The 19,895-nt window shown below is 60.9% G+C and overlaps 2 protein-coding genes across 3 annotated transcripts in view; both read right to left on the reverse strand.

Moving 5' to 3' along the window:
* The window catches only part of IHH (indian hedgehog), a 14,411-nt gene extending 12,170 nt beyond the window's left edge, over positions 1-2,241 (reverse strand). The window contains exon 1 of the mRNA XM_014954118.1: positions 2,185-2,241. Within this exon, the coding sequence (XP_014809604.1) occupies positions 2,185-2,241 (57 nt within the window). The remainder of the gene's footprint in view (positions 1-2,184) is intronic.
* A 3,202-nt stretch (positions 2,242-5,443) lies between these two features.
* Positions 5,444-19,895, reverse strand: part of NHEJ1 (non-homologous end joining factor 1) — a 44,373-nt gene continuing 29,921 nt past the window's right edge. Inside the window, exons 6-8 of one of the 2 annotated variants that reach the window (XM_014954245.1) lie at positions 6,436-6,553; positions 6,110-6,213; positions 5,444-5,838 (exon numbers count right to left, since the gene is read on the reverse strand). In XM_014954245.1, coding sequence (XP_014809731.1) covers positions 5,758-5,838; positions 6,110-6,213; positions 6,436-6,553 — 303 coding nt within the window. In that variant the 3' untranslated portion in view covers positions 5,444-5,757. Of the gene's footprint in view, positions 5,839-6,109; positions 6,217-6,435; positions 6,554-19,895 lie in introns of both variants that reach the window. The other variant, XM_014954244.1, reaches the window with a different exon arrangement.

The following is a 19,895-nucleotide window of genomic DNA, read 5'->3' on the forward strand; positions in this document are numbered from 1 at the left end:
CCGCCGCACCCCCCCTTCCCGGGACGTCCCGCCGGGGGGCTCCCCCGCGGCGGAGTGGGCGCGGGGTGGCACCCCCGGGGCTCCGGCCCCCGCCGCGTCGCCTGCTCGCCAGGGGCCCGGGCCTGCGGGCGGGGATCAAACAGAGCAGGGAGGCAGCTGGTTGAAATTTAACCACAATATTCTCGCTCCCCATTGTTTCCAGGGAGGCCCGATATTTCCACAACAGGATTATGGCATCTGATTAACTCGCTGAGACAACAATGAGGGGCTGGGATGGGCTTCCCCTTCTAGCTGCCAAAAGGGGAAAGTAAATACAACACCCTGATTTCAGGAGCGAGGGCTTGCGGGGCCCCCCGGTTCTCCCCCAGCTGTGTGCCGGGGAGGGGTCCGGCGTAGCTCAGCTTGCACCCCCTCTGGTTCACTAGGACCTTCCCAGGTGAGGCAGTGCCTTGGGATGCCTCCGCGCACACAACTCTCTCAGGCATGTCCCCTCGCCAGCTCTTCGGTGGGCACAGGGCATGGGTCACATCTAGGGATAGACAGAGAGGCCAGGCTGGAACAGCCCAGCCAGTAGTTCAGCTCTGGCTGCAGGACTGTGCCAGCCTCAGCAGGACCAAGCAACTTGGGCAAGAGGGATGAAGGCTGAGGAGCCAGCAGTACCCATGGGATGCTGCTATCCAGTGGCCCCGGTGGACCATTTCCTCAGCACGCCCTGTAGGCAAAGTGCAGAGCTGGCCAGAGGTGTCTCCATCAGGTTTTCATACTCAGTAGCTACACTCTGTCAGGTTTTTGTACTGCTTTTGGGTACCCAAAACCCAAAAACCAGTGCCCAGAGCCACTGCAAAGTCCTGCAACTGTGCAGGATGGTGAGGCTGTCCCCTGCACATGAAGGAACAAGAGGATCTGGCCAGCAGCCCCAGGCCACCCCATTTCCACATCTCTTCAGCTGAGCCTTCCAGTGGAGCATCCTTGAGGGCATCAGCAGCAGAGAGAGCAGAGAGAACGTGTCACAGCACCGCTCCCCATACCTGCCCCTCGCTTCCTAGGGCTGCAGAAGGGACAGTTCTCCGCATATCACAGGCTCAGGAAAACTGGAGCTTGGGCAAGGTCCACAGGGTCTTCCTACCAAATGACCCAGCTCCCCACCTGCTCGTCACTGCCATGAGGGAGCGGGAAACTGCCACAAGGATCATCTAGGGTGGCGTGGGGTGCAGCACATCCCCAGGCAGAAGTGCCCTGTGGCTGCTGGTGACCAAACCCAGACCTCCAAATAACCTCTGCAGCCTGCCAGCGTTCAGCGTGCATGTCACACACGTCTGTCCCCCTCCCAGCAGCTCTGGGTTGACAGCAGCCTTGCCCAGCCCTCACTGGTACAACACTCATGTCCCACGGAGGCCCAGAGCTGCAGAGAGGGAGCTGGGTTCATCTGTGACAGCAGCTCCTACTCATGCAGGGGCCCCAGCATCCTGCATCGGCTCTGGCCCCAGCGAGCAGTGACAGTGTCCTGTCACTGGGTGCAGTCTGTCTCCTCCCCATGCAGCAGTCACCCACTGGGCTGTCCTGGCTCCTGCACGGGACGTGGGACACTGGAGAATGACTCCTGCTCATTAGCAGCTCTGTGCTGATGAAGAGCAGTCCCCCAGGAACAGCCCCAGCCCTGCTGCCCTGTGCTGGTGGCAGAGGTGGCTCTCCAGCTGGGGACACTGCCCCAGCTGGCAGCAACGCCTTCCAGGGGGGCTGAAGAAGACAGTGGGAGCACTGCTGCCCATGGCATCAGCATTCCCAATGTCAGCCCATGTCCCTGCCAGGCAAAGCCCGCTGGCACATAGGGCCAAGTGGGACAGGAGCCCCAGGCACAACAGGACAGGCAGGGCGGGTCTGGGGGCAGGGGACTGGAGGCTTCCACAGGGTCTGTCTAACCAGGGGGGTGAGGGGCAATTTCTGCTTGCGGTGGGGGAGAACTTCTGCTTGGGGAGCCGGTGGGAAGGGACACTTGTTGCCGCAGGGAGTCACGGGGAGGAATTACCTTCCAGCGGAGGGAGCGTAGGGAGATGCACATCCATCCCTGCATCTCAGCATCTCCTACAGCCCTCAGCCACTCTCAGGCACTGCCGTGACTCCCGGCCACCACGCACCGCTCCTGCCTGTGTCCCGACGGTGCCCAGGTCCCTCCTTCTTCCCCACCTGGGCTTTCCCCACCACCGCGTCCCCCTGTGCCTGCCCCGAGCGGGAGGGCAGCATCCCGCAGACCCCTCGCTGGGCTCCCCAGGCTGCCCGGGCCGGGGGGCACGGGGCTGGCCGGAGCCGGGAGCCGCGCTGGGCGAGCGGGCGAGCGGGCGGCGGAGCCGGGCGATGCAGTCTAGGTGGTGCTATTTCTCTATTTTTGCACCGGACGGGTTTGGGATTTTCCTCTCGCTATTCGCTGCCTTGGTCGTCTTCTTCTCCTCCTCCTCTCTCGCTCGCTCTCTCTCTTTTTTTTTTTTTTTTTTTTTTTTTTTTTTTTTTTTTTTTTTTTTTTTTTTTTTTCTTTTCCTTTTCTAAAAATACTTGACAGCGATTGAAAGGTCCCTTTAATCGAGGCCACAGAGCCCTTATTAAGGGCACGGGTCGGGGTGCTGGGCCGTGCCCGGCATAACGGCTTCATTAAACCCTGCGAAAACTAATATTTATGGAATCAAATTTATGGAGGCCGAGGCCGAACTTGTGGCCTTTAATGTGTGTCGGGAGCTCAAATCCAGCCGGCTCCAGGGAGGAGGGGGTGGGGACAGGGAAGGAGACCCCAGCGGGACAGGATGGGACAATAAGTGGTGACACTCCCCGGAGCCGGCGGCAACCTGGGCCAGGGAGGCACCAGTGGCCCCGTGCTGGAGTCTTGGGGGCTGGGGTCCCTGCGGTGGCCCGGGGGGCCTCGGCAGAGCTCTTTTTCCCACTGATGTCTTCACTCTCCTGCTTTTATCTACCCTCTGTCTGTGCTCCTGCTGCCCCACCTTCCCTTGCTTTGGGAGCAAGCAGGGTGAGCGGAGCAGGGTCTGTCCCTGCAGCAGATCTGTACCCCCAGCCCATGCCCACTGGGGTGCTCACCTGCCCCTTGGGCACAGAGCCACAGGGCTCACCTGGGGACCTGCTCTGCAGTGGGACAGGGTTCTTGAGCAACACCTTTGCAACATCCCTGGGGCTGGCTGAGGCTCCCCTGAGCTGAGCACCTCAGGGAGAAGCAGAGACACGGCCCGGGTGCAGCCAGCAGCTGAGATGACATTGGGGTGCAGGTGCTGGTTTGCACCACCCGCTCCCCTATAGAGCCCACCAGCCACTGGCACAGCTGGGGTGGGAATGTGTCATAGAATCATAGAATGGTTAGAGTTGGAAGGGACCTTAAAGATCATTGAGTTCCAACCCCCCTGCCATGGGCAGGGACACCTCCCACTAGAGCAGGTTGCTCAAAGCCCCATCCAACCCGGCCTTGAACTCTTGAAGGGATGGAGCCTCCACAACTTCTCTGGGCAACCTGCTCCAGTGCCTCACAATCTTCACAGTGAAGAATTTCTTCTTAATACCTAATCTAAATCTACTCTCTTTCAGTTTAAAACAGTTAACCCTCATCCCGTCACTCTACTCCCTGATAGAGTCTCTCCCCATCTCTCCTGTAGCCCCCTTCAGGTACTGGAAGGCTGCTGTAAGGTCTCCCTGGAGCCTGCTCTTCTCCAGGCTGAACAACCCCACCTCTCTCAGTCTGTCTTCACAGGAGAGGTCTTCCAGACTTCTGGTCATCTTCGTAGCCCTCCTCTGGACTCGCTCCAACAGGTCCACGTCCTTCTTATGTTGGTGGCCCCAGAGTTGGATGCAATAATCCAAGTGGAGTCTCACCAAAGCAGAGCAAAGGGGCAAAATCACCTCCTCAGCCTGCTGGCCACACTGCTTTTGATGCAGCCCAGGATGCGGTTGGCCACCTGGGCTGTGAGCACACACTGCTGGCTCTTGTTGAGCTTCTCATCAACCAACGCCCTCCATGTGATTGCCCCTCAACACCAAAGGAGACAGCTGAGCCAGATGCCCTTGCTGGGGTGATAAACTCGCCTCCTGCATATCCCAGTTTGTACAGGGGAGCAGCATGAACTCCAGACCCTGCAGGGAGCTGGGGGACCTGGCTTGGAAAGGAGCAGCTCCTAGGCCAAGAGATGGACCCCCCCTGGGTGGAGCAGAGGTTGCACCAGGGGACAACCTGGTGACAGAAGACACATAAAACGTAATACTGCTAAACTGCTGCCCTGGTCCTACCCAGCTGGCAGCAGGACCCTCCTTGGGGACAAGTGGCCATCAGGTAGACCCAAAGCTGCCAGGGTAAGATGCTGGCAGGCGGGGGAAGGCAGGATACATAGGTACGGCTGTTGGCACAAGCTCCCCATCCCATGGCTTCCCTTTCCCACCACCCACCCTGCCCCGCACGCTGCTCCCTCAGAGAGGAAATATAAAAAGCAACCGGCTGCTCTCACCCTGGGACTGGCCGGCCGCGGCCCAGCAAAGGCCCTTTCATTCCCCTTCCACAGACACAGGGGCTGCTCCGGATGTTTTTGTTTCCCCCTTTGCTGCTCGGGAGAGCAGGCAGCGTGACGGCGGCCAGCCCGGCCCCGGGGAGCAGGGCAGCCAGGGGTAGGGGTCCCTGCCCCAGGAGAGCGGCAGCAGCGATGCTTGGCTCTCTGCCTGCCACCTTAGGACCTGGCTCGGGCACAGGAGCGGGGTACCAGCCCCAAAGGAATCATGTGGGGACAAGAGTTGTAAGAGGAGAGCAGGGATTAAAGGATGGATGGATTATGGATGGATGGATGGATGGATGGAGGGATGGACAGATGGAAGGATGGACAGTTAGCGTGTGGAGGGGCAGAGGTGGTGCTTTGTGTCCATCTCTAACCAGCTCCAGGGCTGCTCCCAAGCCTGGGAGCTTTCTCTATGTTAGTGGCTTGGTTGTGCCCTGCCTCAGAGGATGGATTAACCCTAAATCACCTGGTCACTAACCCTGGCAGAGCTGCCTGCATGCAGAGGGTGGCCCTTGGCACAGCCAGGCTGCCTTTGCCCACCTGCTGCTACAGACGCTTCACCTGGCTCCAGGAACCAGCACATGGTGTGTGTCCAGCACGGGACAAGGAGAAAGTGGGCTTCAGGCCCTCAAGCATCTGGGGTCCCCTCATGCACACCCCACCCCACCCCACATGCTCAGGGTGAGGCACAGCTGGGAGCTGCCATCCTGCCCCATCTGCTGTCACCTCCTCACCAGCCAGCGCTGCTGCAAGACAGCAGGACCAGCCAGAGGGGGACCCAGCAGCACTGGGAGCTGCACCCCTGCCTGGACACTGTGGGCCCAGCTGTGACAGAGCAGGAGGAGAGGGATCTCACTCAGACACAACCCTTTATTTCAAACCCACGTGAGAGCAGACAAACCCCATGGCCCTGCTGGAGTCCCTGCTGTCCCACACCCACCCAACAGCATCCCTCCCACTCCCCCCAGGTCCAGCACTGGCTCCATCATGGGGCAGCACAGGCAAGTTCTACACCAGGGAAGAGGCAGAAAAGAGGTTCCTGAGACACTGTTGAAGAGAGATGCCCCATCATCCCAGCTGGAGGCACCTTGGGAGGGCACCATGTCCCAGACCAGGGTCCGCCAGGAGATGCAGACAGGGAGGCAGAGAATGCATGGATGCTCTGCACTGTCTCTCTTAGATGCTGAGGGGAGTGGAGACCCTCAGGGTGGGCAGCAGTGACCTTTTAGCTGAAGAGCCCCTTTGCCTTCTTCGGCTTGGCCTTGGCCACGGGCAGCCGGAGTTTCTGGGTTGGGGAAGAGGCCGGCTGGAATCAAAGTGGAGGCAGTGTCAGTCCCCCTGGGGGTTCACGCAGGACACGTGCACCTGTGCAAGCAGTGACACCTCCCCACCCCTGTGGGGATGTGCAAGCCACACACATGTGTGCAACAGACCCACTCACCCTCCAGCCGGGGAGGATGGGCTAAGAACCTCAGCCCATCCTGGAGGGGTACAGGGTTGGGATGCAAGGAGGGAAAGGAGGTGCAGGACCCATCTTGCCATTGGTACAGAGAAGCTGTTTCTAGAGCTGCACTCACCGTGGTGTTCTCACTGGAAGACACTGTTTCATCCTCCTGGGATGGAGGTGGTGGATGGGGGTGTCCTGCTGGTTCTGCAGCAGGCGCTGGATCCTCGGTGTCCTCTGCTACCAGCAGAAAGAGATGCAATTTGGGATTGAGATGAAGGAGCACGGGGCATCACCCAAACCCACACCAGGAATGGTGCCTGAGCACCATGGGGAGAATGCAAAGGGGGAGACTGTTGAGTGGGGTGAGCTGTGCCCGGGGTCCCACTCCCCTTTCCCTGGGATGGGGTGGTCGGGTGCTTTGGGCTCTCCCCATCCCACAGCCAGGGAGCTCCTCACCCGAGTGCTGTCGTTTCCGAGCCTGCTTGGCCTCCTGCTGTGTCACCGCCGTGTAGAGCTGCTGCAGAGCAGAGGTGAACGCCTGCCCCTCTCCCGCACCGCAGATCCGGGGCAGGTTCTGCAGGGGAGAGCAGAGTCACCATCACCCTGCCAGGCCACCGCCTGCCAGGACACCCTGCCACGGGGCCACAGAGGGGGCTGGGCAGTGGAGAAGGGGTAGTGCATCCCTCTGCTCCCCAGCCATGCACACACGTGCACACACACACGCACACACACACACACACACACCTGCCTTGGCCAGTGGGCTGCCTTCCCATTCAGGCTGCTGAGGCTTGAGAATCATTCATGAAACACCAGAGATAAGATCGCACAGGAAGGGCTGTGGCTTCCCTGGCAGGAGCCGTGGCTGGCCGATAAGGACAGGGAACCTTGGGCAGGGGCAGGACCTCGGCATGAGGTGGGGACGGGGAACCTCTGCCCGCCACAGCTGCCACCAGCGATGTCTTTGTGGGCAGGACAAGCCATGCCCGGTGGCCCCACTGGCAAGTGGGGACGATGCGGCAGCAAGACGAGGGATGCCTGGGTTTGGTCCCAGCCTGCCAGAGCAGCTCCCACCTCCCTGCAGACATGTTTTTTTCTCAATTCAGGCTTGATGTAGGGAAGCCACCCCACCCTCCTGCCCGCAGCCCCAGCTGCCACCCTCGCCCTCCCTGCTGTGCCAATGAGCATGGGGTCCTTGACTGTCACGACAGGGAGGCTGTCAGGCTGGGCAAGCACCGTGCTCAGCTGGGAATCTAAGGGAGCACACGGCCAGAAAACAAACACCTGCGGAGAAGGGGAAAGGCATGCGTGCCCTGTGGGGGGGGAGTTGCACAGGGATGTGCAGGGCACAGTGGGAATGCACAAGTACTGGTGAGTATGCGTGTGTGCACAGGGGCTGTGTGTAGATGAGCGTGGCTCTGCGTGCGTGCGTGGCTGGTTGTGTGGCTGCGTGTGAGAGTGTGTGTGTGTGTGCCAAAGGTCCGCGCACTAATCTCTGCTCCGCTCCACACCCAGACAGCAGGAGAACAAAGTGTAACAGATAAGGCTGGATCCTCTCTGGGCCAGGGGAGCGGGGAGGGGATGGGGAGGCTCGGACCCACTCAAGGCCAGAGTCCAAAGCCTGGCCCCAGCTGCCCAGTGGCAGAAAGGGCGGGCTGAGCCCCCCTCGCTGCTCCCCGCCGGACAGGGAGGGAGTGAAGAGCTGATGCCAGGATGGGTTGGATGGTGCCCAGAAAGGTCTCATCCCTTCTGCTGGAGCCACAGGCATGGAAGGTCCTTTATCTGTAGGACGCGGGGGCCTGCTTTTTTGGCCAGCTTCTGCGCAGGACCTCCTGTGTCCCTGCCCACTGCCACAGGAGGGAGCGATGCTCTGGTCCCAGCACCCTGCAAGCATCCCCAGGAGTGCTTGCCACCGGGCAAACACACCTCCATTGCCTGGCCTCGGAGCCCTGAGCTATGCTGGCCCATCCCAAGGTCCCACGGAGGAGGAGGGATGCTGAGCACCTCAGACACACTGGGGATGCTCTCACCCTGGATGTCTCAGCCATGGGCTTAAGGGGCCAGGGCTGCACCTGAGGTTGCAAAAGCAGCGTCCGAGGCCAGGAAGGCGACTGCACTTCAAAGGCAGGAGAGGGGCTGGCAACGGGTGGCCGACAGCCTAGATCAAAGGCACAAGCTGGAGTCATAATTCAGAGAAAAGCAAACAGCAGCTCCCAGGAAAGCCAGGAACGGTGGTGGAGTGAGCAAAGTGTACTAGATAGCACTGCGTGGGTCAATGCCCCTGGAGAGCGGGGGAGTCCTCTGCAGCCACTCGGCCCTGGGTGCCACTTCCCTGCTGCCCACCCTATCTTCCTGCCACCAAGTGGTCCCTGGGGAGTGCCAGAGTGATGGGGCAGGCTGTGCCCCCAGGTGTAGGGTGCTGCCCACCCTCCTCTGCTCCAACCCAGCCAGGACACGGTTTGCAATGGGCTCCAGTGCAGGACGGTACCTGGGACGTGCCCCGGGGCTGCTCAGGCTGGTCCTCTTCCCAGCATCCAAGTGAGGATCCAGGCAGGGCAGCTGCTCACCCCCAGCTGCCCAGAGCCAGGACAGCATCCCCATGGTGTCCCTGGGGATGGGGCAATGCTATGGAGTGCCCACTGTGCCTGTAACCATCCGGTGTCCCCAAGACCTGCACACAGGCACCCACTGGGGTGACACCCTGGGGAAGCACTGGGACAAGAGTGCCCAGTACCACCAGCCCCCCGGGGAGGGACTGGGGATCTGGGGTGGCACAGGGGTCTTCAGGTGCAGGGCATCCACTGCCCATGCCTCTGGGAAGGGCCCAGCTCCAGCAAGCCCGGGGTGGAATTTGGGAGTCACTGGCCACCTCCTGCCACTGCCCTTCCCGGAGGCTCGAGCCCGTGGGCTCAGAGCCATCGGGCTGGCAGAGCTGGCCCACGCCGGGATGGGAGGGCCACGCTTCACAGCTCCGGAGGGAAATGGGTTTATAACCAGAGTTGGAAGCGTTTCCCTGCAGAGCCGTGACTCAGCAGGGAGCAGAGCATGCTGTGCCAGCCACCGGCCACCTGATGGCCCCGGAGGCTGAGAGGGACAAGGAGGTGTCCCCAGAAGGGGCTGGGTGGGGGGACAAGCCCTGGGCACCGGTGACTTTGTCCTCCCTCCTTGCCCCACTGCCCCAGCACATCCCCAAGCAGAACCCCGCCGCAACCAACTTCTTGTCCCCACTGCGACGTCAGCTCTGGCCTCCGGTGACTTGTTTTCCTCTGGTTTATCCATCTCTGGGATAAACATGATGCCAGAGGTCTGGGGAGCAGCACGAGTAGAGAGATGGCACCCGGGGGAGTGCTGGCTGGGTTGCCCCCACGTGGCTCGCTGGGCCGGGGAGAGTGATGGCCAGGGCGCTGGCACAGCTCGCCCTGCGTGTTATGACTACCTGGCCACAAGGCCAAGTGGGATGCCCCGGTATCAGGAGCGACTCAAGGCTGCGGCAGTGGCACGGGAGGCTCCACAGCACACCCTGAACTGCGATTAGCCCAGCCGGGGTGGGGGGGATGCCCGGAGAAGGGGGGCAGGCGCCTGACCTCGCGCTGGGAGCAAGCCGTGCTCGCCAGCAGCCATGCAGTGGGGGGAGCAGCTCCTGGGGAGCTGGACTGCAGCCTCGCTCGGTGCCCCCCATCCTGGGCGACTCTGCTATGGAGCTGTACCCCAGCATGGGGGGGGTGGCGGGGCCAGTGGGTGGGCAGGGTACCGCATCCATCTCCCAGGTGTCCTGCCTTCACCCACCCCTGCCCAGACTCCCTTCTCAAGAGGCCATAAGAGATGGCAATTTGGATGTCCTCTTGACAGCGTGAGCAGGAGGGGCACGTCACCCAGCCCGGCACCGTGCCACCAACACAGAAGCATCACCTTCCCCTGGCCCAGGCCCAGGCCCAGGGAGGGGGGGGTTGCAGGCAGGCTGGACCGTGCTGGGCCCCCGCACCGGTGCCAAGCACCAGAGTCTAAATCGGTCGTGCTCAAAGCTGGGGACTGACCCTTTCATTATCACACCAGACGTTCGAAGTGGTTACCAACATTCTTCGCTACAAACCCCACATTCCTATTTTTTAATATATTTTTAACTGGAAAACAGAGCGAACAGGGCCTGTTTGGAAATTACAGCCTGGCTGCTGTGGCTTGTATGTCAGATCTGCCCACATTCCCGTGGCCAGCCTCAGCACATGCTCCACAGGGGCACACTTAATAATTCCTGCCGGGGCTGGGAGCCAAGGGGTGTGGGCCGGGGGGGCGGGGGGGGAACATGGCTTCCCCGGGCTCCCCCCACCAGTGGGCTCTGCGGAAGCGGCGTGGTGGAATGGCGGCCTGGGAACGGCGCACCAGCTCTCTGGTGATGGGCATGGCTGCCACCGCGCTGGCGAAGCCTGGCGATGCTGTGGCAGCCCGCCGCGGGCAGGGGAAGGGCTCCATGGCCGGGGCGTTCCTGTGCCTTGTGGCCAGGCTGCCCTCGGCGCTCTCTTCCCTGCCTCCAGCTTTGTGCTCACTCCTGGGAATGGGGCTCGCGTGGCTCGCTGGATGCTCACTGGGCATGTCTGCCCATGGTCATGCCAGCACTGGGGTGGGATCCACTGTGGGATCCAGGTAGATGAGTTCACGTTAGGTAGCCGTTCACATAGTGCCAACAGCATTGGGCCAAGGGATCCCACCAGCATCTGCCTGCAGGAGGACAGAGGTGAAGAGGGTTGAACTGCTCCCTCCTGGACAGGGTCAAGGGCAGGCAGAGGGGCGGACCAAACCCATAAGATGGAGCAGGACACACCAGCCTGGCTTCTCACCTCACCTCCCCGGTGGGGCAGTCACACTGTCCCTTGGGGCAGAGCTGCCCCAAAGCACCCCGACCTGCCCCACACCCAACCCCAATGCCCTTTCCCAGCTCCTCCAGCCCTTTGGAACCGCTTGCATGTGCTCACCCCAGCTTGTAGTTAGCACCGTGCACCCCAGCGGCAGGCATCTAAGGGGCCTGTCCCCGTTACCCCCTACCACACACGCCCCTGGGGACGTGCAGCAGCAGCAGCAGCAGGTAGGAGAGCTGGCGGTGCTGCCAGCCCGCCCGTGGAGCAGGCAGGGGCAGGATGGCCAGGGCTTCCCAGGCAGGGAGCCAGGCGGAGCACACCTGGCAGGAAGCGGCGGTGCCGGCAGGGGAAGGCAGCCGGAGAGCTGCCGAGAGGTGAAGGGGTCACCCCGGGGAAGAGCGGGGCGGTGAGGCCGGGGCGGACGAGCATCCCAGCCCCGACTCAGCCCAGCCCAGCCCAGCACGGCCCAGCACTCCTCCCAGCGCCGCTCCGGCCCCGCTGCGGGCAATGTTTTCCTTTCCCCCTGACTTTCGGGGCCTTTCCAGCGAGCAAATGTCAGGCGCATAAAGAGCGGCACTGTGAGCGGAAGATGGAGCGAGAATGCCTGCCCGCGTCCCTCCGTAAGTGCTGTCTCACACTTCATCAAGGCAGCCTTTGCAAGCGAGGCACACGCTTAACAACCAGCAGTCTATGCTGGTCGGCAACCGCAGCAGCCCCGCCGCTCAATACCCTTTTCTTTTCCCCTTGTGCTGTTTTCACGGCTTGGATTACAGCCTTTCTCGCAGACACAGAGCGGAGGGGCGCGGGGGGCTCTGCATTGTGCCCCCACCGGACTGGGGTGGATGCGAGTCGTCCGTCCCCACCACCACCATGCGGGGATGCTGGAGAGGGGGTCCTGCCCCTGCCCTGCCCACACGCTGCTGCTTCCAGCTCCCAGGGATAAATCCCAGGGAAAGGAGGGCCAGCAGCAGCAATGCAGAGGTAAGACAGGAGGCTGCAGCATCTCCTTCCCAGCCACACAAGGACCAGTCCCCACGAGCAGTCTGGGGCTTGGCAGAGGGTTGGTGGGGGGCAAGGGGCCCCAGCCCTCTGTGGGCACAGCCCCTACCCCGTCAAACTTGGAGAGAAGCCATCCCAGCTCACTGCCCAGCAAGACCATTGGCCCCCAAGACCTCCAGCTCTCCAAGTGCCAATAAACTCCCTGAAAAAGAGTGGTGCCCAGCAGACCACAGGCACCAGCCTTGCCTCCCCATTTGGGCGACCCTGCAAGAAGTTGGGCATGGCTGCCCAGGGGCTGAGGGGGGTGGCACCCCCAGCTCCAGCCTGATCCTGGGCACTTGGCCTCCCATCCAGCAGCCTGTGGAGCAACAGCAGGAGAGCCTCTGGGGCAGCTGACATTGGGTGCCAGTTTGGCAAGGGAGCTGAGCAAGGAGGATGTCCTGAAGAGCAGCAGGTCCCAGCACGCCAGGACTTGTGAGGACTTGCTGGAAGGCAGATTCACAGTCTGATGGCACCTATGAGCATCATCTCTGCCAAACTGGCCCACCACCAACATGGGCTGCTTTCTCCAGGGGCCAGCACAGGCAGGGGAGGGCCTGAGCAACCCCAGGAACAGAAGACAGGGAGACCTGGTGGCCAGGGTCCCTCCTGTCCCTCTGCAAGGAAGCTGGGTGGCTCATACTGCCTTGTTGTTGTAGGGTGGCTTGGTGAATATGGACACATCACCTAGGCTTATTATTGTAGGGTTCCTCCGCAAAGCGTGCCAGCTCATGCGGGTTTATTATTGTCTGTCCAGGAAAGCTGGACGCATGGCGCTGGTTTGTTATTGTAGGGTTGCTCAGGAAGGCCAGCCAGCTCATCCCGGCTTGTTATTATTGCGCAGGGCTTGCGGGGGGCTGGCCGGGAAACTTCCTGCAAAGTGGGGTGACGGAAAGGGAGCCACACCTGGTGAATCACAAGGATGCTGTGTGGCGATAAGGAACAGCGAAGGGTGGGATCCAGCACCCCAGCTCCACCCGGCGAGGACAGGCCACTCATTCATGGGCACAAACACTCACGGCTCCCCTGGGACCCGTGGGGCAGTGGGGCTGGGGGGGGCAGCAGGAGCGTGGCTGAGGGCTGGGGACTGGCACAGCAGCCTGCAGACACCCTGAGAAGCGAAATCTGGGGGTGACGAGGAGCGACCCATGAGGGATGCTGCACCCTGCATGTCCCTAAACCTGGCACACAAGGGATTAGCTGAGCTAACAGCGCCCAGAGCGGAAGCTGGGGCTGAGCCAGGTGGGATTAGGGGCTTTGGGGGGAATTTGGGTGCGTTCAGGACTAGGCTGAGCGGGAGGCAGCGGCCGCTCCACCCTGGCGGCTTTGCAGTTCCTTCCAAGCATGGGTGCAGCCGGAGGGGCAGCCCCTGGGGACACTGCCCCATCATCACCCGAAACTGCAGCAGGAAGCACTGCTGCGTGGGACAGGGGGACAGCAGGGCTCCCTCCCGGGACAGCTCAGGCGGCTCCCCAGGCACATGGCCTGGCCAGGCTGGGTCCCACATGCCCCAGCAGCCCTGGCACCACTGCTGGCACAGGCACTGTGTCACAGTCACTTTCCCTTGATCTGCAACAGCCCCTCTTTCTCAGCCCCAGCTGCCCGTCAGTGTCCCCCGGGCAGTGCCCAGATGTGCTGGGTGCCCAAGTGTCCCCCAGGTAGCGCCCAGCTGTGCTGGTGCCCAAGTGTCCCTCAGGCAGTGCCCAACTGTGCTGGTGCCCAGGTGTCCCCGGGCAGTGCCCAGATGTGTTAGTGCTCAGATGTCTCCAGGCAGTGCCCAGCTGTGCCGGTGCCCAGGTGTCCCCGGGCAATGCCCAGCTGCTCAGTGCAGATGTTGGTCGCCGGCCAGGCAGCAGGATTGAGTGTCAGGCGAGCTCTCTGTGTGCAGCAGCGGCGGCAAGAGGCCAGGCTGCCCTGCGAGCACACAGCCCCTTCATTCATGGCAAAAAATAGCCCCCCAGGGTGTGGTCCAGCCTGGAAAAGCCCCCTCCAGCCCTGGCCAGCCCATGTTTATTCAGTACGGGGGGGGACGCGCTGCCCTCCCCCTGCCTGCCGGCCCTGCGTGCCGTCTCCCTGCCAGAGCAGCCGCTCTTGGACACGGTTCCCCGGGTCCCCCCTGGCCAAAACACACAGGCTGGGGCTGGGGGGGTGGGGGGGGGGGGGAAAGCCCAGAGGACATTCAAGGAAGTCATCATATACAAACCAGGGAGTAATTATGGGCTTGCTGATGAGCTCACGCTCCCCAGGCTGGCAAAACGCCTACTGAAGACTGACACAGTAGATAGCAACAATTCTGTGCTAATTGCAGAGCAAAACTAGCTCTAATTTGTGGGAAAAAATCCTGGGGGTGATCTCAGATCTACACAAGTTCTGCTCCCTGGAGCTAAGCCCTGGCAGCAGGGAACGGTGACCCTACAGAAATACAGAGGGGCACAACACCAAAATTGCACAGCTCACGTGAAAGCAAAGAGAATATACCCCTAAAAAGCACTGGGTTTGTCTCCGGGAGGAGCAGCCCCCGGTGATGTCATGAGAGTTTGCGAGCGGCCACATGAAAGGGACTCGCTGCCCAGGAAATCCACAGGTCCATGCTCTGCCAGACAAGCCAGTGATTCTTCAGTGGGCTGGGAAGGAAACCTCGGGGAGCCAGAGCCAAGCCTACCCTTGCCCCGGGGAGAGAGCATGTCCCCAGCCCCATGGCCCTCCAGGGTCCCCAAACCTGCTCCACAGTTCCCCTGTATCCCTTTCTCAGCATCTACAGCTCAGAGCAATTCCCTGCCCCCAGACTGGTACCCCTGGGTCTCAATCCCTGCCCTGCAGACCCCAGCACACCAATCCCGTAGACTCCCAGCATCCTAATCCTTGCTCTGCAGCCTCCAGAATCCTGACCGCTGTCACACAGACCCCAGACCCTCTCTGCCTGCTGGCCTGGGGGACAGCACACCCATTTCCATGGTGATCCATCAGGCTGAGAGCCGCAGGTGATTTAGAGCCAGGCGGTGCTGCCACCAGACATCAGGGATGGAGCAGGGCAGGGGATTCTCTTTCGTGAGGGATTACACTGGGGACAGCTGGGAACACACAGACACAGCTCCCCCAGCCCCTCCCCAAGAGCCAGCCAGGATCTCACCCTGCTCCAGCGGGCACTGCAGACATGGGCTCTGAAACCAAATCCGCTGCCCAGGGCCTCCCTTCCCCATTTCCCACAGGTGCAGGACGCAGCAGATGGAGCAATGGGGAGACTCTGCCTCCTTCCCCATGCAGGAGACACCCGTGGGTTCTCATTGAAGGCCAAAGCCCCAGCTCTGCACCCCTCTCTGCCCTGCATGTCCCAGCCCCACCATGGATCCGGCATCTCACAGGAACTGGTGATGGAGCTGCCTCCCCTGTCCCGTCGCCAGCTGCAGTCCAGAAGGGATGAGTGGGCAGTGAAGATCAGGGTGGCTTTGACTTCACACCCCCAGCGGCCCCCATGCACCATTTTAGGAGGTTGCAAGAATCCAGCCCATCCACCTGCAACTTGCCCAAGGAGACATTCTCCTGCTCCACTTGCTCCATCTCTCCCCACACAGGCGCAAGGTGACAAGACCTCTCCACACCCCAAAAAGTGCCTGGGGACCAGCGTGTCCCCCAGGCTGGTGCCACAGCACATGGGCACACTGTCTAGGAAATCATGCCTTCACAGCACGGTGCCGGGACAGAGGGCTCTTTGGGGCCAGCTGAGGGGTGACAAAGGACCCTGTAACTGAGACCCTGCTGCCCTCAGCAGAGACTCTGCAAAAGGGCCGGCTCTGAGCAGATCACAGCCTGGGATATCTAGGATGTGGGGCATCTCCATCCTGCTGGTACCCGAATCTGTCCATGACAGCGGGACAGAGAGGAGACGGGAGCCACCAGGGTCAGCACAAGTCTTGCAGAGCTGTTTCCTCTCCACCCTGGGTCTGGGGTGGGACATTTGCTCCCTGGGTCCCTGTCCTGGAAAAGAGAAGGGACTCAGTGTCTGGCACTGTCAATCAGGCACTTTTCACCAGAGCTAAAAATGCACTCTCAGAAGGAAAACAAAATAAAAACACAAAACAAAACAGAGAGGTGAAAAATTCCTTGACATTTCTCTCCTGCGAGTCCCCAGGGCCAGCAGAGAGGCGAGAGCCCCCGGAGTTTGTCAAGCAAACACTTTCACACCCTCGGCCGCGCTCAGCACGCTGCCGCTGGAATGCCAAATATATATTTAAGCCCTGCTCATCAAAGGAGTCTGTTCGGAGTCGGTCTCGGGCAACGTGCATGTGGGTTTGGCCCGGAGAGAAAACCAGAGACGCTGAGAACATTTCTTGGGGATGGGAGACAGCTCGTGCGCGCACACGCATACACACACACACACATACACATGCGCGTGAGACAAATGACAACCTTCAAGGTCGTGTGGCTGTAAGGTCGCGGGCTGGGCACGAGATACCTGCCCGCTGTGGCACTCACCCTTATCAGCTCCTGTCGCACCATGGGGTGGGGATGTTTAGGCTGGAGGGAGGCCAGCAGCAATCCTGCATTCCAGCGCGCTATAAACTTTGTCAAAGCTAAATGAGCTCAGCCAACAAAGCCGGGGTCTGGGGAGACGAGCAGGAAGCGACACTCTGGGAGAGGACAAGCTTGCAGGGACATGGAGGGTTGGCCGGGGCTGTGCACCCCACCAGGAGGTGATGAGTATCCTCAGCCCGGGCACAGCGCCGTGCAATAGGGAGGCGCAGATACAGCGCTCCTGCAAGTCCAGGGTTGGTGCTCGCCTCTGGGAGGGGGGCTGCAGGCAGCAGAGGGGAGAGCCTTTCTGCACGGACCACTCCTGTTCCTCAGCTCCTTGCCTTAGGAGCATCCCCTTGGTTTGCTGAAGACAGCCCAGGGACCTATGCCCATCTCATGAACCACCTTAAAGCCGGAGAGATGGGGGAGTCTCTGCCTTCCTCGTCTTCTGCACGGGGTTTGCTCCCAGCCATGGCAGTGCCATGGTGTTTGCAAGGCCCTAGTGCTGGCCGCAGAGCTCAGATGCTCCTGCCCCATCTCTGGAGGCAGGTCCGGGAGCTGCCGCACACAGGCTGGAGGGAAGGAGCTCCATCTCCAGAGATGATGAGCCGGGCTTTCCCCTCACTATCAGCCAGGAGCGAAAAGGTCTTAACCTAAATCTTGTGCCTAATCCCAGCTGACAGAGCTGCAGGTCAGGGGCTGGCCAGGGGCTGGAGCTGGCCAGGGGCAGGAGAGATCATTGCCACGAGCAAACAGAGCACGGCAGCGCTGTGAAATCAGGCATTACGCGCCTGTCGCCCAGGGCAGGACCAGCCTGTCAGGCTGCCGGGGAGCCGCTCTGGTTACAGCAGGGGTAACGCCAGCACTGGCTGGGGCTGACCCTCTGCAGCCGTGCCCCCCAAACTGGGTTCATCCCCAGGTGAGGGGAGGGATTCCTGGGCCACGGGTTGGATTTCAGGCACCTGCTGCTAATAAAACACTCTGTCAGAGCACCTCAGCCCTTGGAGAGAGGGATGGAGTCCTTGCCGGTGATGCCTGAGGGGGGCACAAAGGGCAGGGGGAGCTGGGAGCTGTGGGCCTGACCCTGCCCCACATTGCAAGCCCTCCCCTTGATGCTACGGCCCCATCCATCTCTGCCCTGCCAGATTTGGCCACTGCAGCCCGAGCTGCTCCTTGTTTTTCCAGCCCATGGGGCATGATGCTCCCAGCCCCGCCGCTCCCCCGTGGGCGAGGAGGAGCAGAGACCTCCCTGGGCTCTGGCGACCACTGCTTTTTTCCAGCCCCCTGCCCACTCATCACGCCACTCTCTCCATTCAGGCTTGCCTTGCTCCTAAAGGTTCACCCACCCTTTGCCATCTCCAGACAGCAAAACCATGCCCTTTGGCTAAATACAGGGTTTTTTAAAAGCCTCACCATTTTCATCCCTATTTTTCTAGGCGTTTTCTTCCATGCAGCACTGTCATCATCAGTTCTGGAAAACAAGATACCTAGGCCACCTGCTTGCAGCTCCTCGGTGCTCATGTCAAACCTCATCTGTCTGCAGTCACTCTCTCCTGGACTGCCATCACCTTCCAGTCTAAAAATTGGTTTATCTTTAACCTTATCCTTAATAACATGCTCCAAAATACTGTCTCCTCTACAGCACCAGGCTAGAAAATCCTCCTCTATAACTTAAACACCTGCCATCCCCATGGCCCTGCTCTTTGCCAACCTGAAAGACATCAGAGGGCTTGGCAAACCAGATTGTGCTTGCTCTTGCCCCTTTTCCCCCTTGCCAGACCCCAGCCTTTGATGGGACTGCTGCCTGGCTGGAGGGCAATTTCCAGAGCTGGTGGGCACTGTGCAAGAGGACTTTCTTCTTCCCAAGCCAGGTCTTTCCATAGCCTCAGGGGAATGGGGGACATCTACAGCCCCCCCTGTACTGCCCTCAGCTGCCAGCATCTCAAGACATGAGCCTGTCACCAGCAGGCACAACAGTGACACTTTGGGAGCTGTTTCTTTGCTCCCCAACCACCCCCACCTCCTCCAGCAGACCCAAAACAGGAGCTGAGACTGGGAGAGAACCTCTCCCAACACATGCCAACTCAGACGGCAGCTCTCAAAGTAGACACCAGAGCTGAGGCGAGGACTGGGCTGTTCCTCACCCTGCCTGGGCTGGTTCCTGGAGCTGGTACCCGCAGCCCGCTGTCTCCTACCAGGCTGCACATCTGCAGCCTCCACCCGTGCAGGAGAGCAGGAATCAATTACAGGGCTGGCAAAGGCAGGGCTGCTCCGGGGCTGGCGAGCGGCACCAGCTCCAGCGGCCGCAGAGCACGTGGCACGGCCCCGGAGGCATCCCCGTGCCGGGGCTGAGCACAGATGTGCCACTGGCTCATGGGGAAGAGGCAGGGGAACCACTTGAAAGCCATGGTATGAAAATGCTGGTAAACCAGGGCCACTCCTCTGCTCCTCTGGCTCCACACGCTATTTATAGTGCTCTGGGTGCCCACCCTGGGGGAGTTCAGCTCCTGGGGTGCAGATTTCTGCCAAGTCAGCCCTCTTGTCTGATGTGTAGCTCTCTGGACCCCCAGCAAAGTCTGATAAAGGTCCTGGATCCACCTGATAGCTGAGATGCTCTAGGGTGGGCTCTCCCAGCTGGGTCTAGGATCCAGCTAGCCACAGGGGCTTATGGCAAGGCCACATCAGCCTGCACCGCACACAGCACCCTCAGATAACCACCACCTACAGCAGGAATATATAGACAAGTCCCACCACATCAGTCTGGAGACAAGGAGAGATGCAGCCAAGCCATGGTGACTCTTTGGAGACCCACCATCAGTAACTCCAGGTGGCCGTGGCCAGGCTAGGGAGGAGATGTCCCTGCTCTCTCCAGCTGCAACGGGAGGGCTGGATGGAAAGGCTGGGGGGAGGCTCCCCTCAAGCTTCTAGGCTGGTTTTCTTGTTGCATGGGAGGGTGTCAGGTCTCAGCCCTGTGTCCCAGCACCTTCTGGGCATTTGCAAGGGCCTCTTGAGTCACCACAGGAAGAGGGGGGCTAAGCTTGCAATGGTGAAATGTGATTCTGCCAACACACACCCTGTGAGGGCTACCAGAGGGCTTCAAGAAAGGTGGGCAGCAACGAACAGGAGCACTGCCATGTCCTCAGGATCTCCTGGGGTGCCATCCCTGCATCCTCTCCTCCTGCCAAGCAGCACACACAGGCACAGCTCTGTGCCTAACACCAGCTCTGCTGGCTGCAGCATGGCAAGAGCAAGCCGTGGGGAGGGATGCTGGCACCCCTGTGATGTGGCTGTGGGGGTCACAGCCGTCAGTGACCGCATGGCAGGGGACAGCTAACACTCTCCGGTGGTTTCTGTAGCACAGACACCCACCGCTCGCAGCCCCATGGGGCAGGACAACCACTGCAGCGGTAGTGGCGGCTGGGGGAAAAGTCAGGCAAACACCAGAGGTCACACTGTGACAGCTGGGACAAGGATTGGGTCCCTGGGGTAGCAAATGTGACCGTAGCCCCAGGCCTCCTT

The sequence above is a fragment of the Calidris pugnax genome, unplaced genomic scaffold (assembly GCF_001431845.1).
Source record: "Calidris pugnax isolate Ruff unplaced genomic scaffold, ASM143184v1 scaffold103, whole genome shotgun sequence".
NCBI classification, from domain to species: Eukaryota; Metazoa; Chordata; class Aves; order Charadriiformes; family Scolopacidae; genus Calidris; species Calidris pugnax.